The 14766-nt window shown below is 40.8% G+C and overlaps 1 protein-coding gene and 1 long non-coding RNA gene across 9 annotated transcripts in view; one reads left to right on the top strand and one right to left on the bottom strand.

The window, feature by feature from the left end:
- LOC128350287 (E3 SUMO-protein ligase ZBED1-like) overlaps positions 1-14766 on the bottom strand; it is a 256967-nt gene that overhangs the window by 49301 nt on the left and 192900 nt on the right. For 5 of the 7 annotated variants that reach the window (XM_053308329.1, XM_053308327.1, XM_053308324.1 and 2 more), the window contains 2 exons: positions 8361-8568; positions 543-608 (listed from right to left, as the gene is read on the bottom strand). In XM_053308329.1, coding sequence (XP_053164304.1) covers positions 543-608; positions 8361-8568 — 274 coding nt within the window. The remainder of the gene's footprint in view (positions 1-542; positions 609-8360; positions 8569-14766) is intronic. The other 2 variants (XM_053308326.1, XM_053308325.1) reach the window with 1 other exon arrangement.
- LOC128350288 (uncharacterized) lies at positions 4067-9543 on the top strand. Of its 2 annotated transcripts, XR_008319238.1 has the most exons (3): positions 4070-4216; positions 8372-8476; positions 8551-9543. It is a non-coding gene; the product is annotated as an uncharacterized LOC128350288 (long non-coding RNA). The 2 variants fall into 2 exon arrangements; XR_008319237.1 differs by having other exon boundaries at positions 4067-4216; positions 8372-9543.

Raw genomic sequence — 14766 nt, 5'->3', positions numbered from 1 at the left:
TACCAACAGAATTATCTTATCAACAAATTTGCAATTACTGTTCACCTGGCATAAACAGGGATAATAACTAGGCAATGACGAGTTGGCTGCTTTATGCACATATTTGTGTGCATAATTGAGACATTGCTGTTTAAAAAATTAAATTAACATACAGAGCTTCGAAAAATCAGTATTTCAAATAGTGAAGTTTGGTCATTTGTCTGCCAAGTTAGCTTATGCAAGAGCAATCTGAGGCACATGAAGTGTTTGGAGGATATTGGATCTGGCTCCTCAGCTGAAAAGGCTGAGGAAGATCTTGCAAAGGGATGAGGCACCTCATGTTCAAAAGAGATCACGGTATCTGAGTAATTGGCCTGCAACTTTGTATGTTATTGTAGATGTGTATGCTCCACTGATTAAGATAAGATCTTCATCACATGTAGCTGCTTCCAGTGTCATTAATAACGATTCTGCCTTAGTAGATTTGTGGAAAAAACATTCAGAAATCTTCTTCACATATATGGATCCAAAGGCTATTGTCCGAAGCCATTTGATGCAGCTACCTTGCTGAAGATAAGCAGGTCTGGATGGGAGGCCAGCCAGGAACCCTAAATATGTTGCCTTGAATTCTGTCATGGGAGAAAGATGGGATATAAATATATATATGGTTGGCTTTTCTACATTCTACTCCTTTTTCTCCCTTAATTATACTTTCCTAAAATCTATTTTTCTTCAAGTTATTTATAACTCACTTTCAACATACTATCAAAGCAGTTTACTGATAAAAATAGAACTATACTAATAGTAAAACAAGGATTAACATATTCAAAAATATATTAGCATTGAAGCCAATACATAACAAATTTATAAACAGAAGAAAAAAGATTGAAAATGCCTTCTAAAATAAAAATGTTTTCAACATCCATCTAAAGATGAAAAGGGAGCAAGCTGGTTGGATCTTCCTTTAGCTATTTTGCTTATTTCTTTGAAAGACGGTGGGTGTTCCAAATCTCAGCATATCCGGGTATAAATTTGTTTATATCTATAAAAAATGAAAAATATTCAAGACAATAGGGAGAAAGAGAAGATGACAACATATGCTTCTGGCAATTAGTCTGGAGATATACTTATTGTCTGTACATGATGCCAAGAATTAACAGCTGATGAGCAGCCAGTACCGTATTGTTTATTAAGACTGTCTAGACACTTACTTCTAACCATCAGTGGACTAGAAGTAAATTCAAATCAGATCTTCATTCCTTCTGTGGAATGAACCATTTTAAGTTTTAAGGTTTGCTTTCATACAATGCTTAGTAACCTTAATGGGTCTCTCGATGCTACCTTGTTATATATGTTGCCTCCAGCACCAATACATTTTGTAGACATACACTCTTCTCATATTTGGGACTTATCGCAGAGGCAAGCTCTGAAGTACTGATCAACTCCATATGATCTCTTTCCTTTTTCTGCCATTTTTGTCGATAACCTATGGTATATATTTTCAGCATACACTCAACTACTCTTATTCTTTTCCATCTTGATGTATATAACTGATATGTCCTCTTCCACTTTCCTTCCATCCCATCCCAAATTTTGCTAACTTTTCTAGAAACTTGATATTACAATTTCCTTCTCACCTTTATCCTTTCTTCTCTCTTTCCCCTTCTTAAAGGTAAAATGTGCTGTCAAGTCGATTTAGACTCCTGGTGCCCACAGAGCCCTGTGGTTTTCTTTTGGTAGAATACAGGAGAGGTTTACCATTGCCTTCTCCCGCACAGTATGAGATGATGCCTTTCAGCATCTTCCTATATCACGATATAGTACCAGCGGAGATTCAAACTGGCAATCTTCTGCTTGTTAGTCAAGCTCACTGTGCCATTAGGAACAAAGAAGCACCTTTTAAAAGTGGTGATTCTCTTTATTGAGCAGGGAGAGAGCAACTGGCCCTATCAATTCCCAGCACAGCATCCCTCCAGTGGCTGTTTCTAGTGTCTGTCTTATGTTTCTTTTTTAAATTGTGAGCCCTTTGGGGACAGGGAGCCATTTTATTTATTTATTTATATCTAAACCACTTTGGGAACTTTTGTTGAAAAGCGGTATATAAATACCGTTTTCTACTTTTTGTTTTCTACTTTTAATACTTTCTCTAACCCTCTTTATATTGCTAATGTATCTTCTACTATGTAAGTTACTTACATGCTCTGGCATTTATTTTCTCCACCATTTATACCTTCTTCACCCTTACAGAAGGGTGCTCTATTCATCATTTTCAAATGATGAATTTTCAAACTCTCTCTCACCCTCTCTATCCATTCTGCTCCTTTTTCATCCATACTCCCTTTTTCTTCAAGTACAAACAACTGGAGCTTGCCAGTTACTCTATAAACTTTCCTTCTTGATTAATTAGGAATCATCTTCCCAACCATACAGAAGACTTAACAGAATATATTTTATACAACAACACAAATCAGCTTTGTTCAGATTCTGGGAACAATATTTTTCAAGTTTCACCTTGTTTAATGCTGGTTATTTACCAAAAGTGGCAACATGATCACAATTAGAACTAAGGATTGCCTAGTTAGCTCATCTGAGTTCTGTTAAAAAAAATGGACTAGACTGTAAACAACAGAAAGAGATTTTATGTTCCCTTCAGGAAAGGTACTGCAGATGTTTCCAGACATAGGGCTTTTTGTGTGAACTTCCATGGGGCTTGTGCAAAGTACTGCATGGGGAGTCATAGCAGGGCGTCTATACCTAGGAGCACAAGTGACTCAAATAAAGCCCAAGGCAATTTGCCTCCTCACTTTGTCTTGGTGGCCCTGTCCTGCCACAACTTCACTCCCCGGGCCAGGGAATGCTGACACTACTTTCTTCCTTGTCACCTCCCCCTTCCATCTGTCAGCTGGTCTGCCACTTACTGCTACTATAGCAGCAGCATGTATCTGGCTTCACACACACACACACACACACACACACACACACACACACACACACACACTGCCCCACTGAAGACTCTCACTGCCACCATGCTGCTTCAGCAGTATACAGTGCCTCACTCGCCCATCCCTCCATGGTTGTTGCTGTCTCTTGCACTCTCTTTTGATTATTAAGGGGAGTGATATAGTGCAAATACTATATTTGTATGCATATTTACTAGGCAGTGCATCAAACTGGTCCAGTAATTGGTTCCGATGTGATGCAAGCCATATTGGGCCATTTTTTCATCAGAAAGTCAGGAAAGAACTTTTGCCATTTAAATCCTTGCATTATCACAGCAAGATGGGAACAATGAATGGTTTATTAATGCCCCTTTGAATGGTTTAGGATTTCTTCTGATTGTAGCACTGAATCAACAACAAGAATCATTTTGAAAAAGAGAGACGGAAGAGGCTGAGGAGCAGAGGGGAAGAAGGCTTCTTTCCCTAAAGGTTAAAGTGCACAATTGTGGAAAAACTTCAATAAAAATTTAAAAATAATAAAAATAATAAAAGATGTCTAAAGTATAATATGGATCAAGTGGCAGAAAGAAAGAAAGAAAGAAAGAAAGAAAGAAAGAAAGAAAGAAAGAAAGAAAGAAAGAAAATGATTTCCCCCCTTCTGTGATAAAGGTAGAATAAATATAGTAAAGAAAAGACACTGGTGCTTCACCTACTGACAGGCAGACAATGCAAAAAAGTTACAGAATGTGCAAAATGTCACCTGCACTATCTGCAAAATCACTCATTTTCAAGCTTCAAATCAATCAGCAGCCATGTTGGATTAAACCACCATCTGGAAAGACTCTGAGAGGACAGACAGTATTTTACAATTCCCCCTTACTTCAGTTGCTTACTGAGACACATGAAATGAGGTATACTATGAGGCTCTTCACATGAGCACCCCAACCCTGGCTAGGGAAGCCCAGGCTGTGAGAGCTGTCAGGGTTGGGCAAAATTCTGGTGGGGCACCGCTGCCTAGCCCAGTATTTTTACCCAGCTTTTAGCTGGGGTTAAAGGCTTGAGCGAGCCCTTAATCTGGGCTCCATGATCGTGTGTTCACTGCGTTCAGCCCCAAAGGACACAGAGACAGGCACCTAGAGCCTATGCATTGTGCATGTTTTGCAGTGCATTGTGGGATATCCGCAGGCCGGGACCTGTTGTCCTGGCCTCTGGAGCTTTGTGCTGAGCCACACAGTGCAGATCGTATGGGAGCACAGTCCACACTCCCAAAAACATTTCAGCGACTGTCTGGGAGGAAGGTGAGTTGGACCAGCCTCCCCGCACCCTGCTGCCCTGCTGTGTGAATAGTCCCTGTGTCTCTACAAAACAAGTCTTGCCTTGAATTAATAAGAAACATGCAACTTTCATTTCCTGGATTGAGGGGGGGTGGATTAGATGACTATCAGGGCATGTGTATATTAAAGTTGCTATCAGCTTGAACTGTCGGATGAAATAAGGACAACAGATTTGTTTTCCAACAGCAACCTATACTTACAATAACTAGTCACCGGCTGCCATCATTCTATGCAATCCTGCCAAATATCACCACCTTTGTGTAGCTGTTTATCTAGCCCAGGCCTGCTCAACTTAGGCCCCCCAGCTGTTTTTGGACTACAACTCCCATAATTCTCAGACACAGCAGCCAATAGCCAGGGATTATGGGAATTGTAGGCCAACATCTGCAGGAGGGCCGAAGTTGAGCAGGCCTGATCTAGCCAGACTGTATAAGGTTGATCATGTGGGTGCCATCAGGTTAAATATAAATGAAATAATTTGTCAGAGGCTATAGGATTCTGCTTTAGAAAAAGAATGCAGTCCTATTCCTGAGCCCCAACTGACTGGCAAAGAGAACAACAGGCAACATTAAATAGGCTACCCTGCAGTTGTAAGGATGATGCTTGCCAATTGTTCTGGACTGATAAGTATTTTTTATTTGTTTAAGATGCTCAGCTTTAATAAAGACACCCCACCCCCCACCCCGCCATACACACACACACACACACACACACACACACACACACACACTCTTCAAGTCCTAGGTTTTCAAAAGCTTGGCATCATTGCAGTATGCATTTCCACCCCCTAACCCCACAATTTGCACTATCTGAGACAGCATACAAAATCCAGTATCAAAATCCAATTCATTTTAGTGAATCAGCATGGTATTTCTGCTTCTTTCACTTGATAATCTGAAGTAGAGCAGTTGTTCTGGGAAGGTGAGTCGATACCACATGATCAATTAGAGCAAGCATGCTCAACTTCGGCCCTCCTGCAGATGCTGGCCTACAACTCCCATGATCCCTGGCTACTGGCCAATGTGGCTGGGATTATGGGAATTGTAGTCCAAAAATAGCTGGGGTGGGTGGGATTTGAGCAGGCCTGAATGAGAGAGACCTTTAAAAAACCTTTTTAGTTATTAAGACACTGAGGTTGCTATAACTGCAAAACAAACAATGTTTAAATGGATGTGGGAAGAAAATTTAATTCTGCAGGACAAGCAGAGTTACAATAGATATCATTTGAATTTTCCAGCATCTAAAACTACTCAAACAAGGTTTCAAAGAAACAAAGAAAGCCTCTGCAGCTTTAAAAAGAACTGCAGGGACTTCTTCAGCACAAGCATGTCTACTTAAGAATCTTTTTGATAGAAAACCTCTTCAGGCCCCTCTTCGGGTCTATCATGTTGTTGTAGTGATAGTACCATAATAAATATTCACGGAAAAGGTGAGCTCAAGGTGAAATTACTGCTTAGACTTTGAATCCCTTGAATATGTGGGTTGAAATCATTATAGCCAATTGTCTAAATGCAATTTAATCTGTAACAAAGGGATTCAGTGAGCAATATGTAAAAGGGAAAATAGATGGACATTAGAGCAATATATAGTACAGTAATAGTGATGTTTAGATTGCCTTATGTTTACTGAAGCTATTAAGGGCTACTATTAGCAAATGCAGATGAAAATTTTTTTAACTGTCACTGTATAAGCAAATCAGCAAGCAGCTGCTCATTCAACTCACTGCTCACAAGTTCACTGATTAAAAAATGGGGCCTCCTACTTGGTCCAGTTGTTTACAATCAGGATTTTAAGAAGGTGCTATTCTTTGTTTTTCTCCAATAGAGACATATTTCAAATATACGAAGGCCTTGAGAACAAATTACAATGCCCCTCTTCATAATAGCCATTCAAGAGAAATTCTAACTGGATTGAACTTGCATGATTAGAAGTACATTATGCTCTCTCTTATGTGCATACAATATCAGTGAAGTACAGAGAGAGACAGAGTCTCTCAAAACGCTACACATTAAATGAATCTTTTATTATAATGCCATTAAGATATTTGCTAAGCCGAAGCTCTTAAAAATGAAATCAGTGTGCTCTTTCAGGTTCCAGTTAGCAGGGTGAGAGATGTGTGCATTTTTTCCAGGGAGGGTGGAAGATTCATAGCAAGATTTTTAAAGGACTGCTACTGAATATATATTTAATATGACATTGCTAAACAGTTGTGCAATCTTAATAATATTTGTTGTGTTTGGGGTTTTTTTATAGTTCATAAGAACCAGATATATGGGAATCCCTAAAATATGTGATCAGAAAAGCTGGTGGGGGGAGAGCATGGGGGATGAGAGCAGAGCTGCCCTTCTACAATCCATGAATGAAACCTGTGCATACCTTATTGATAAAATATTAATCGCTGTAGGTAACCTATGCATAGTGCCTGGGATTCTTTTTAAAAACTGCAAGAGTTCCACTCATATAAGTGGGGTTTGGGCTGATGTTTTTTCAACTATAGCACCCAATCCCACATAGCAAACTGTTTTTAAAATTGCAGCAACTTTCAAAAGCAGCTTGTGATAACAGGGAGGAAGGGGGCAGTCTGCCATTCAAAAGTGGGGGGAAAGCCCTTCCAAATTGTCTCCAATGTTTTAGTTACTACCTGAATTCTGCAGCTGGTAGCGATGTTTATACTTTCACTGTGAGCCTGTAGCACACACACACACAGCCCTAGCTGTGAGGAGAAAAGGCTTAGCAAAGATGAAGCTTCAGTTGCAGACAGGTGGAGGAAGAGAGAGGTGGAAGTGTCTGAATGGTAGAAATATCATCCAGCACATGCTGGAATGATTGCCAGCTGGCAAGGGTACTGGGGAGAATCTTGCCAACTGAGAACAGAGCTGATGACAAGAATTGCCAGTCAGTGAAGAGACATGCTAGACTGTGTGTAGGCTGGAAACCCAAACATACAGGAGGGCTGCTTTGACAGAGTACAATGATTCTTCGTGCTCCTGCAATTCTTTTAATATACCCTTATTAGTTACAGTGGCAACCACAAGGAAGGGACTACAACTGGGTCTAAACAAAAACTGTGATAATCTGAATCAAAACTTAACTGTGGAAAGCATTTCCTAAATGTGAAAGCAACACAAATCTTCTACTTTACAAATATAACCCACCTCATGTTTTTAAGCCATGCCCACCCACCCACATTGTCGCAAGTAGCGTTGGGCAACCTCCCTCAGCTCGATTCAAAAGTGGACTTGACAAACTGTGCTAGCTTCCAGAACAAACAACATTTTCTGCTGAACTCACTGACATCAACATTTTCTCCTAAACTCACTGACATCAAAAGGAGCACAACTGGTTCTGAATACTTTCCCCCAAAACCATACCGAGAAGCCCCTGACCTCTGTCCCTGCAAGTCATCTTCCCTTCCTACTTACTTTGCCTGAAGGAAGTGGTGGAGGCCTGCTTCCCTTTTCTGTTGCCTGGAGCAGCTGAGTCCAAGGAGTCCCTAGGGCATGCCAGGGAGCATGGGGTTGCAGTTTTTACCCTCTGCCTCCTGGACAGAATTGTGATTCAGAAGACACTATAAAAACCATGCACCCCAGTCATCATTTTCATGGGCAGAATGACACTGTAGCTTCCTCTGCCTTCCAAAATAAATCAGGAGGCATAGTATGCTATAATCCCTGGCAGGAAAGAACAGTTCTAAGCATTCCAGTTAAGGACGAGATCTGCAAACAAGCCTCTCCTGTCTATAGCAAGCCCTCCACACCACAGATTGCTCCCTCTGCCTTCTCAAGAGTTTTTGTTTTGTTGTTCTGCATGGGAAGGGGGAGCTGACAGTGAAAGCAATGGAGTTAACCCTATTAGAATAGGATTCAAGTTTGGATCTAGATTCTAATGGGTTAATGCTTTTCAAATTTCTCCAGCTGGGGATATGCCCAGAACTTTTGGATGGGGAGTATAAGTTGTAAATATGAAATAAATAATAACAATAACAGAGTATGTTGATGGTCAGTACACAATATATTTCTTTGCTATACAAGAGGTGACAAATTTTAGGCTGCTAATGTCAATTTTTTGTAGCCATAACCAGTAAAAATGGTAAATGTTCTTTTTGTACCTGCTTTGCAGATCATCAAGATGTAATTCACCTACAAAATGGGTGGCTGATGAGACGGTGACAATTCGAGCATTGTGGCTGTGGGTTCCCGATTGCTTCAATGTTTCCAAAAGAAGGTTAGTCAACAAGAAGTGTCCCATGTAGTTAACAGCAAAATGCTCTTCAAACCCATCCTCTGTTTTCCTTTCAGGCACCAGCATCACTGCAGCTGGGAAAAAAGAAAATGAAAATATACATATACATAGAGAGAGTCCAATTCAAGCGGAATCCAGGTGGAATTGTGGTGAATGGACCATTCTCTGATTCATTCACAATCAGAAGCTGAACAGTTTCATGCTACTGCAAACTAGCCACCTCAGTACAGATGCAGCAGTGGTGTGTTAAATAGAGAATGACTGACTCAGATGATCTGGTCCTTGGGCAGGATATGGATATGAGCAAAGTTTTTTAAATGTTGCAAAAATAGAGAGATAAACAGACAAATAGAATGATGCTCTTCTCATCTTTTTAAAAGAAAACCTATAGTATTTTTACAGAGGGGTAGACTAACATCCCAAACCTCTAAACCACAGCACTAGCACAGTAACTCAATACATTTGTGGAATATGGTTTCAGCCCTAGTGTGAAGACACAGCAACATTATCTGTGACTCAGCTGCCATGTATGAGTGCCACACAAGCATTTATTGCTTTTTTACTGTTAATTTTTTACATACCTTTCAAAACAAATGACAGAGCTGGGAGTAGGGCAAGCTTAGTCACAGTTCCTCATGTAAGATTCAAATAACAACTGGAGTACTAAAAGAGCTGGCTTGCTACAGCACATGCGTTTCCCCCCTGAAGTTTTACAACTCAAGACAAATCGGGGAAAGAGATGGACAAGTCAGCTCAACTTGTCAAGGTTAGGATAGCACTGCAGTAGTACTACCGTTGACAGTAAAGCAGCTTTACATGGTTGGCTTGCCAGGAGCTGCAGGGAAAGGCTCATTAAGTCAAAATAAAACACTTCAAACATCAAACAAATGGTTGATGTTTAAACATTAAAAGAACATATCCTTGCTTTCAAAACCATTTTGTTCACTTCAGACACTTTGCAGCTAGTCTATTTGTAACCATTGGTTTAATCCACATTTTATTCTGTTTAGCTTTTCTTTTAATTTTTTAAAAAAGCTTTTCCAATAAAAGTTTGTGTGTTTGTGTGTTTGTTCCAAAGGAAAAATGCTTTAAAAGAGTGGTAGAATTTCATCATTTCAACAAGTTACTGTTCAGATCAATTTCTATACAATTAGCATTTATTATATTCAGAAGCCTGTTGAATCCTGAACCATACTTTTCTCTCCTTAGACACAGCTTGATATAAAAATGCAGTTCTCCCTTCCCCTCTATATTCTGACTTTTTCACATTTAAAGATCTTTTAATAGCCTATCTTTTAGAGTCACAACTGATGATGGCATTTCAACTTGTCACTCTAAATAACACTTTCTGCACATTTCCAACGCTGCCTTGTTCGAAGGTCCCAAGTCCCCCTTTTATATCAAAGTGCTCGAGCAGGGATATTTCCAGAATAGGATAGAGATTAGTCCCTAGCATATTTCTCTGAAATACATAATTGTTCAATGAACACATCAAAAGGCGGTGGGTGGGTGAGGAAAACAAAAGTTGCAAAATTTTCAGCATATTCCAGAAAAGATATTAGGAACCATACAATTTTAATTATACAGCTATACCATACAGTTGCGCAAAGAACTGAGATGAAAGTAATGGAAGGAGAAACAAATGTAAAGGGGGAGAAATGTAAGAGGGCTGCTAAGCAGCAAGGTCACAACGAATAGTCAGTTGCACACCTAAGGCAAAACTGGTCCCCAGACTGCCCCGGCGTGAGGCATCCCCCCCCGCTGTGAGCCCCCCCTACATTTTGGGGGGAGCCTCCTGCTGCCAACCTGCGCCCACTGCTGCCCCACTGTGAACCGCCAAAATTTACCTTACTTTAGCCGCCAATGTGTGCAACCGGAGTGCAGGGGGTGAGCTGAGCAGGCCTCCCCCTGCCCCGTGGCGGCGGTGGGCGGAACAGCCACTGGGCCTGCCTGTCTGGCCCAGTGGTCCTTGCAAACTGTGAGGTGCTCCTTTCTGCAGAGGTGCACTAGAGCACCTTGCAGTTTGCAAGGACTGCTGGGCCAGATAGGCAGGCCCAGTGGCTGCTCTGCGTGCCCCCATAGGGCAGGGGGAGGCCTGATCAGCTCCCCCCCCCGGCTGCACCCACTGGTAGCTAAAGTAAGGTAACCATGGCAGTTTGGCATGGCAGGACAACAATGGGGCAGGCATGGGGTGGCGGCAGGAGGCCCCTCGAAGGCCACCCTGGTCCAATGGAAGCCCCCCAGACCGTGGAGGCCACGGGCCAGACCTCCAAGGTCCAAGGGTTAGAGCACCTCTGGGAACAGCAGGATAAAAAAGACAGAGGAGGAGGAGATATGAAACAGAACTAACACAACATGGTGCAGTGTGGCAAATGTAGGCTGTGGCATAAATTCTGTGTTCAAAGATGAGCTGGTGATATTAAAAATAATAAGATATTGGCTGACAATTTCCCACATACACTCTGACAATCCACCAAGTCAAATATCCTTGCAGCAATTATGTAATATAGGTTTTAGTTTTAGAAGTGCATGCTGTCTATTTCTAGGTGTTCAACACCAATTAAGAGGCATTACTGTGTGGCGGAAGAAGAGGAGATGCTCTGTCTAATTTTCTGCAAATAGGAAACTAGTCTTGGTGTTTAGACTGGATACAGGCATTATGTACAGTATGTAACAATTCTACTAGAGCGTTTCTATGGCTCCATAGCAAACAAGCACAGCAGACACTTCCGCTCTAGGGATATGAAGAACTGGTTCAATCACAAACTAGTCTGCTGCAAACCAGACCACTCTTCAGGTTAGGTGGCTGGCCTGAGATTGACCCAAATCAGACCCTGTTCAAAGTAAACCACTTCGATGGTTCAAGCTGCTAAGGTGGGTGGCCCTGGGCGTCATATTGGAGGGCTGTTGTTGACTTCTTGCTTTCTTCTTGTTGATTGGTTTTCTGCCACTGCTTTCCAATTGACTAGCAATCTCCTCTCTTCTTGGTTGGCTTGTTATCATTCAAAATCAAGTGTTGTCAGGGCAACTCTGCCCCCATTGGCTGAGGGAGGAAGGCACGAGGGAGGAGGGAACAAAAAGGAGGGAGTTTCAAACCTCCCTCATTTTCCTCATATTTCTTTATTAATTTCATTCATCTTTCAAATGCTCATAGTAACATAAATCTGCTTTGAAATATTTAATTTCACAACAGCCATGTAAGATAAATTATTAACATTCCCATTATCTTCATGCAGGTCCTACTGATTTCTATGCAACTTGTACATGGGTGATTGCATACAGGGGACTGCAGCCTAAAATTTTAGAAACTGTCCACATCTGCCTTTCAACAAGAGTTTTGGAAGAATGCTCCTCCCTGGGCCAGAGCTTAGGTTTTAAAAGATTTAAGCACAGGCAACCTTTTCTAACCACCTCCAAGAATTCAAATTATAAACTACTGTTTGAGGTTTTTTTATTTTTTATTTAATGGATGTTTCCTATGGGTGAACCACTTCAAACTGGTTGAGGTTGATTCACCTTAGCCAGCTCATGAACTTATGGTCTTGTGCAAATTCAAACCGAACCGTAGAAAAGGCACATGCACACCCATATTCTGCTCTACGTGGATCTGGCACATCCTAGCACCTGCAGTGAAAGGAGCTCCTTCACAAAGAACAATGGAAATTAAGCCAGCTCAGTTTCCTAAATTAGAGGAAAGGGGAACATGCCTGTGCTAAAAATGTTTTGTCTTTTTTTACACTGGAATACAAAGGCCAGGCACACAGACCTTTTTACAGATGCCATACTGTCCCCTTCAGGGTCAATTCATATTACCAAAATACAACCCCAGATAAACTAAATGCATGATGGCTGAGTGAGTGACAAAGTGGTTGTTTGATTGCTCTGTCACTAACCAATCTTTTTTTCATCACGCAATGGAACATCATTTTTGTTATGGGAATTGGCTGATATGTCTGGATAAAGACTTGCAGAAAGAAGAAAACCAAATTACATCTAAAATGCAGGTTCTGTACATCTATTTCATCCATTAGTCCTTGTATAATGATTTTGGCTACAATGCCTAACTTCTTTCATTTGTAAAAAGACTGGCTGAATAATAATTCAAAAACGTAAATGACTATATTAATAGGTTTTTTTGCCACCTCCAACAGGCTTTGGTCTCTGAAGAGATACAAGCTTCTTCGGTTTGTAATCTGAAGAAAAAAACATACATTTTCCCCACAATATATTTGCTTGTTTATAGTGCTACTTTACTCTTTCAGTGTCTTATAAAGGAAAGAAAATACCTCCACCCCATTTTCAGATAAAAGAAAAAGCCTTAAAAGAAGAAGTTATTCTTTTTATATTATTAATTACAAAACATTCAGTAGGCACTAAAAGTTGTACCCTATTGATTTTCTACCATCCAGACATCATGGGTCCTAAAGGGGTGAACTTTAATAACAGCTGTTCTGTTTTTCTGTTGCAATAACTGTGAACCTATTGGCTGCCAAGAACATGCTATATTTCCATCTTTTGTCCACTCTGAAATCTTTTGGAAATCTTTTGTTAGGAAAGCCCTTATAAACAATCTACTTTGCAAAAAGATTTTGTTATCAATTGCTTTGGGATTCCTAATTTTCCCTAGTGTCTGAAAGCCCATGACAGTGAGTTTTGAACTAGGATTGGCACATACAGAATGCTAGCGCCACTTAAAAATCCCCTCTCTTGTTTTGATAGGACTGTCATGTATATGCAATTTACTAATTTAGCTTAGCAAGCTTCATTTCAAAAGCCTTTGATTAAACAGACATCAACAGAAAGAGTAAGGCAGTAGCAAGAGCATTTATGAATAATCTGTATAGCATGTGTCAATGCAGATTTTGTTTAGCAGATTCTCTGTCTGCTATTAGTGTACATGCAAGCAGATCTGCAAGATATCAGGATCCCGAGGCAACCCATATAATTACACATCAATTCTGACAGTCTGCAAGTCTGAATTATGCAGCTGAATTATGTTTCTTGGAGTGAGTGGCGGGGGAGGCAGGGCAGGAGAGGAGCAGCCATACTAAACATGGGGTAACATAACTGCAAATGATCTAAGACTTCACTGTGAGAAGCACTCACAGCTTAAGAATCATACTCAAGCATACCTGTGGCATAATTCATATATAACATAGGTTGGAAAGGGATGGCAAAATAAATTAGAACAGTGGTATTAGAGAGCAAGCTGAACACTGTTAGGTCAATGTGATGAGGGCACCCTCCTGTGCACCATCAAGCTGATTTGCTTGACAGGAATTGGATCAGAACCCATCTGATCCCAATAATTATGGTAATGTGCATAGCACTATTGGAACAGTTCCTGCAATATTCAGTAGTCTAAAAGTCACATTGTTTAAGTCAGGAGGAGTGTTGGCTGACTAACCTCTTAGCATGAAATGTTCATACTGATGCTCAAACTTTTAAACAAGAAGGTTAATGACACCTGCTAACTGGGCAAGAGGCACCTTTTAAAGTAAAAGGTAAAGTTGTGCCGTCAAGACGGTGTCGACTCCTAGCGACCACAGAGCCCTGTGGATGTCTTTTGATAGAATACAAGAGGAGTTTACCACTGCCATCTCCCGTGCAGTATGAGGTGATGCCTTTCAGTCTAGGAAACATACCAGTGGGGATTTAGTAGTACCTCTCTTATATTTAAGAAGGGGAGCACAACTGTCCATATTCATCCCAGTTCTCTAGTGGTGTCTTTGTGATATTTGGGGGGGCGGGGGAGAGATTATGAGCACTTTGTTGGGATTTTGCCATGGACACTGTCTCAGTTCTTCATATGGGGCATGCTAGTATATATTTTAATGTGTCTATATACTGGCTTGGGGGTGGAATCACTATGTTTATTTGTCTCCTTCTCACTTGCTGCCTTCAATTCAAAATGAGGGGTGTGCATGAACCATTCTGACCGTGAACAGGGCTGGTTTGAGAGGCTTGAACACAAATTGCTTTGAACTGGTTCAAATTGGTTTGTCAACCAAACTGGTCCAGCCAGTGGGTTCAACCAAACTGTGGGTGTAGTTCAAATTTGAACAGAATTTGGACCAACCCACCACAAATGGTCCCTCAACACCCCTAATTCAAGCTGAAAGGTTCTCCATCTCTGCATAAGAGTCTGTTAGCCTGTTTATTGTTTTCTTAGCCTATGTTTTTAGTTAGTAATAAATATCAAACTCTTGTTTCTCAGTTAACGTTAGATTCCTGTTCAATTACTTATAGCAGATAAGTAATTTCTCTGCAAC

Source organism: Hemicordylus capensis, chromosome 3, assembly GCF_027244095.1.
Source record: "Hemicordylus capensis ecotype Gifberg chromosome 3, rHemCap1.1.pri, whole genome shotgun sequence".
NCBI lineage: Eukaryota > Metazoa > Chordata > Lepidosauria > Squamata > Cordylidae > Hemicordylus > Hemicordylus capensis.
The sequence above is the reverse complement of the archived record's forward strand: the minus strand, read 5'-3'. Positions and strand labels throughout refer to the sequence as shown.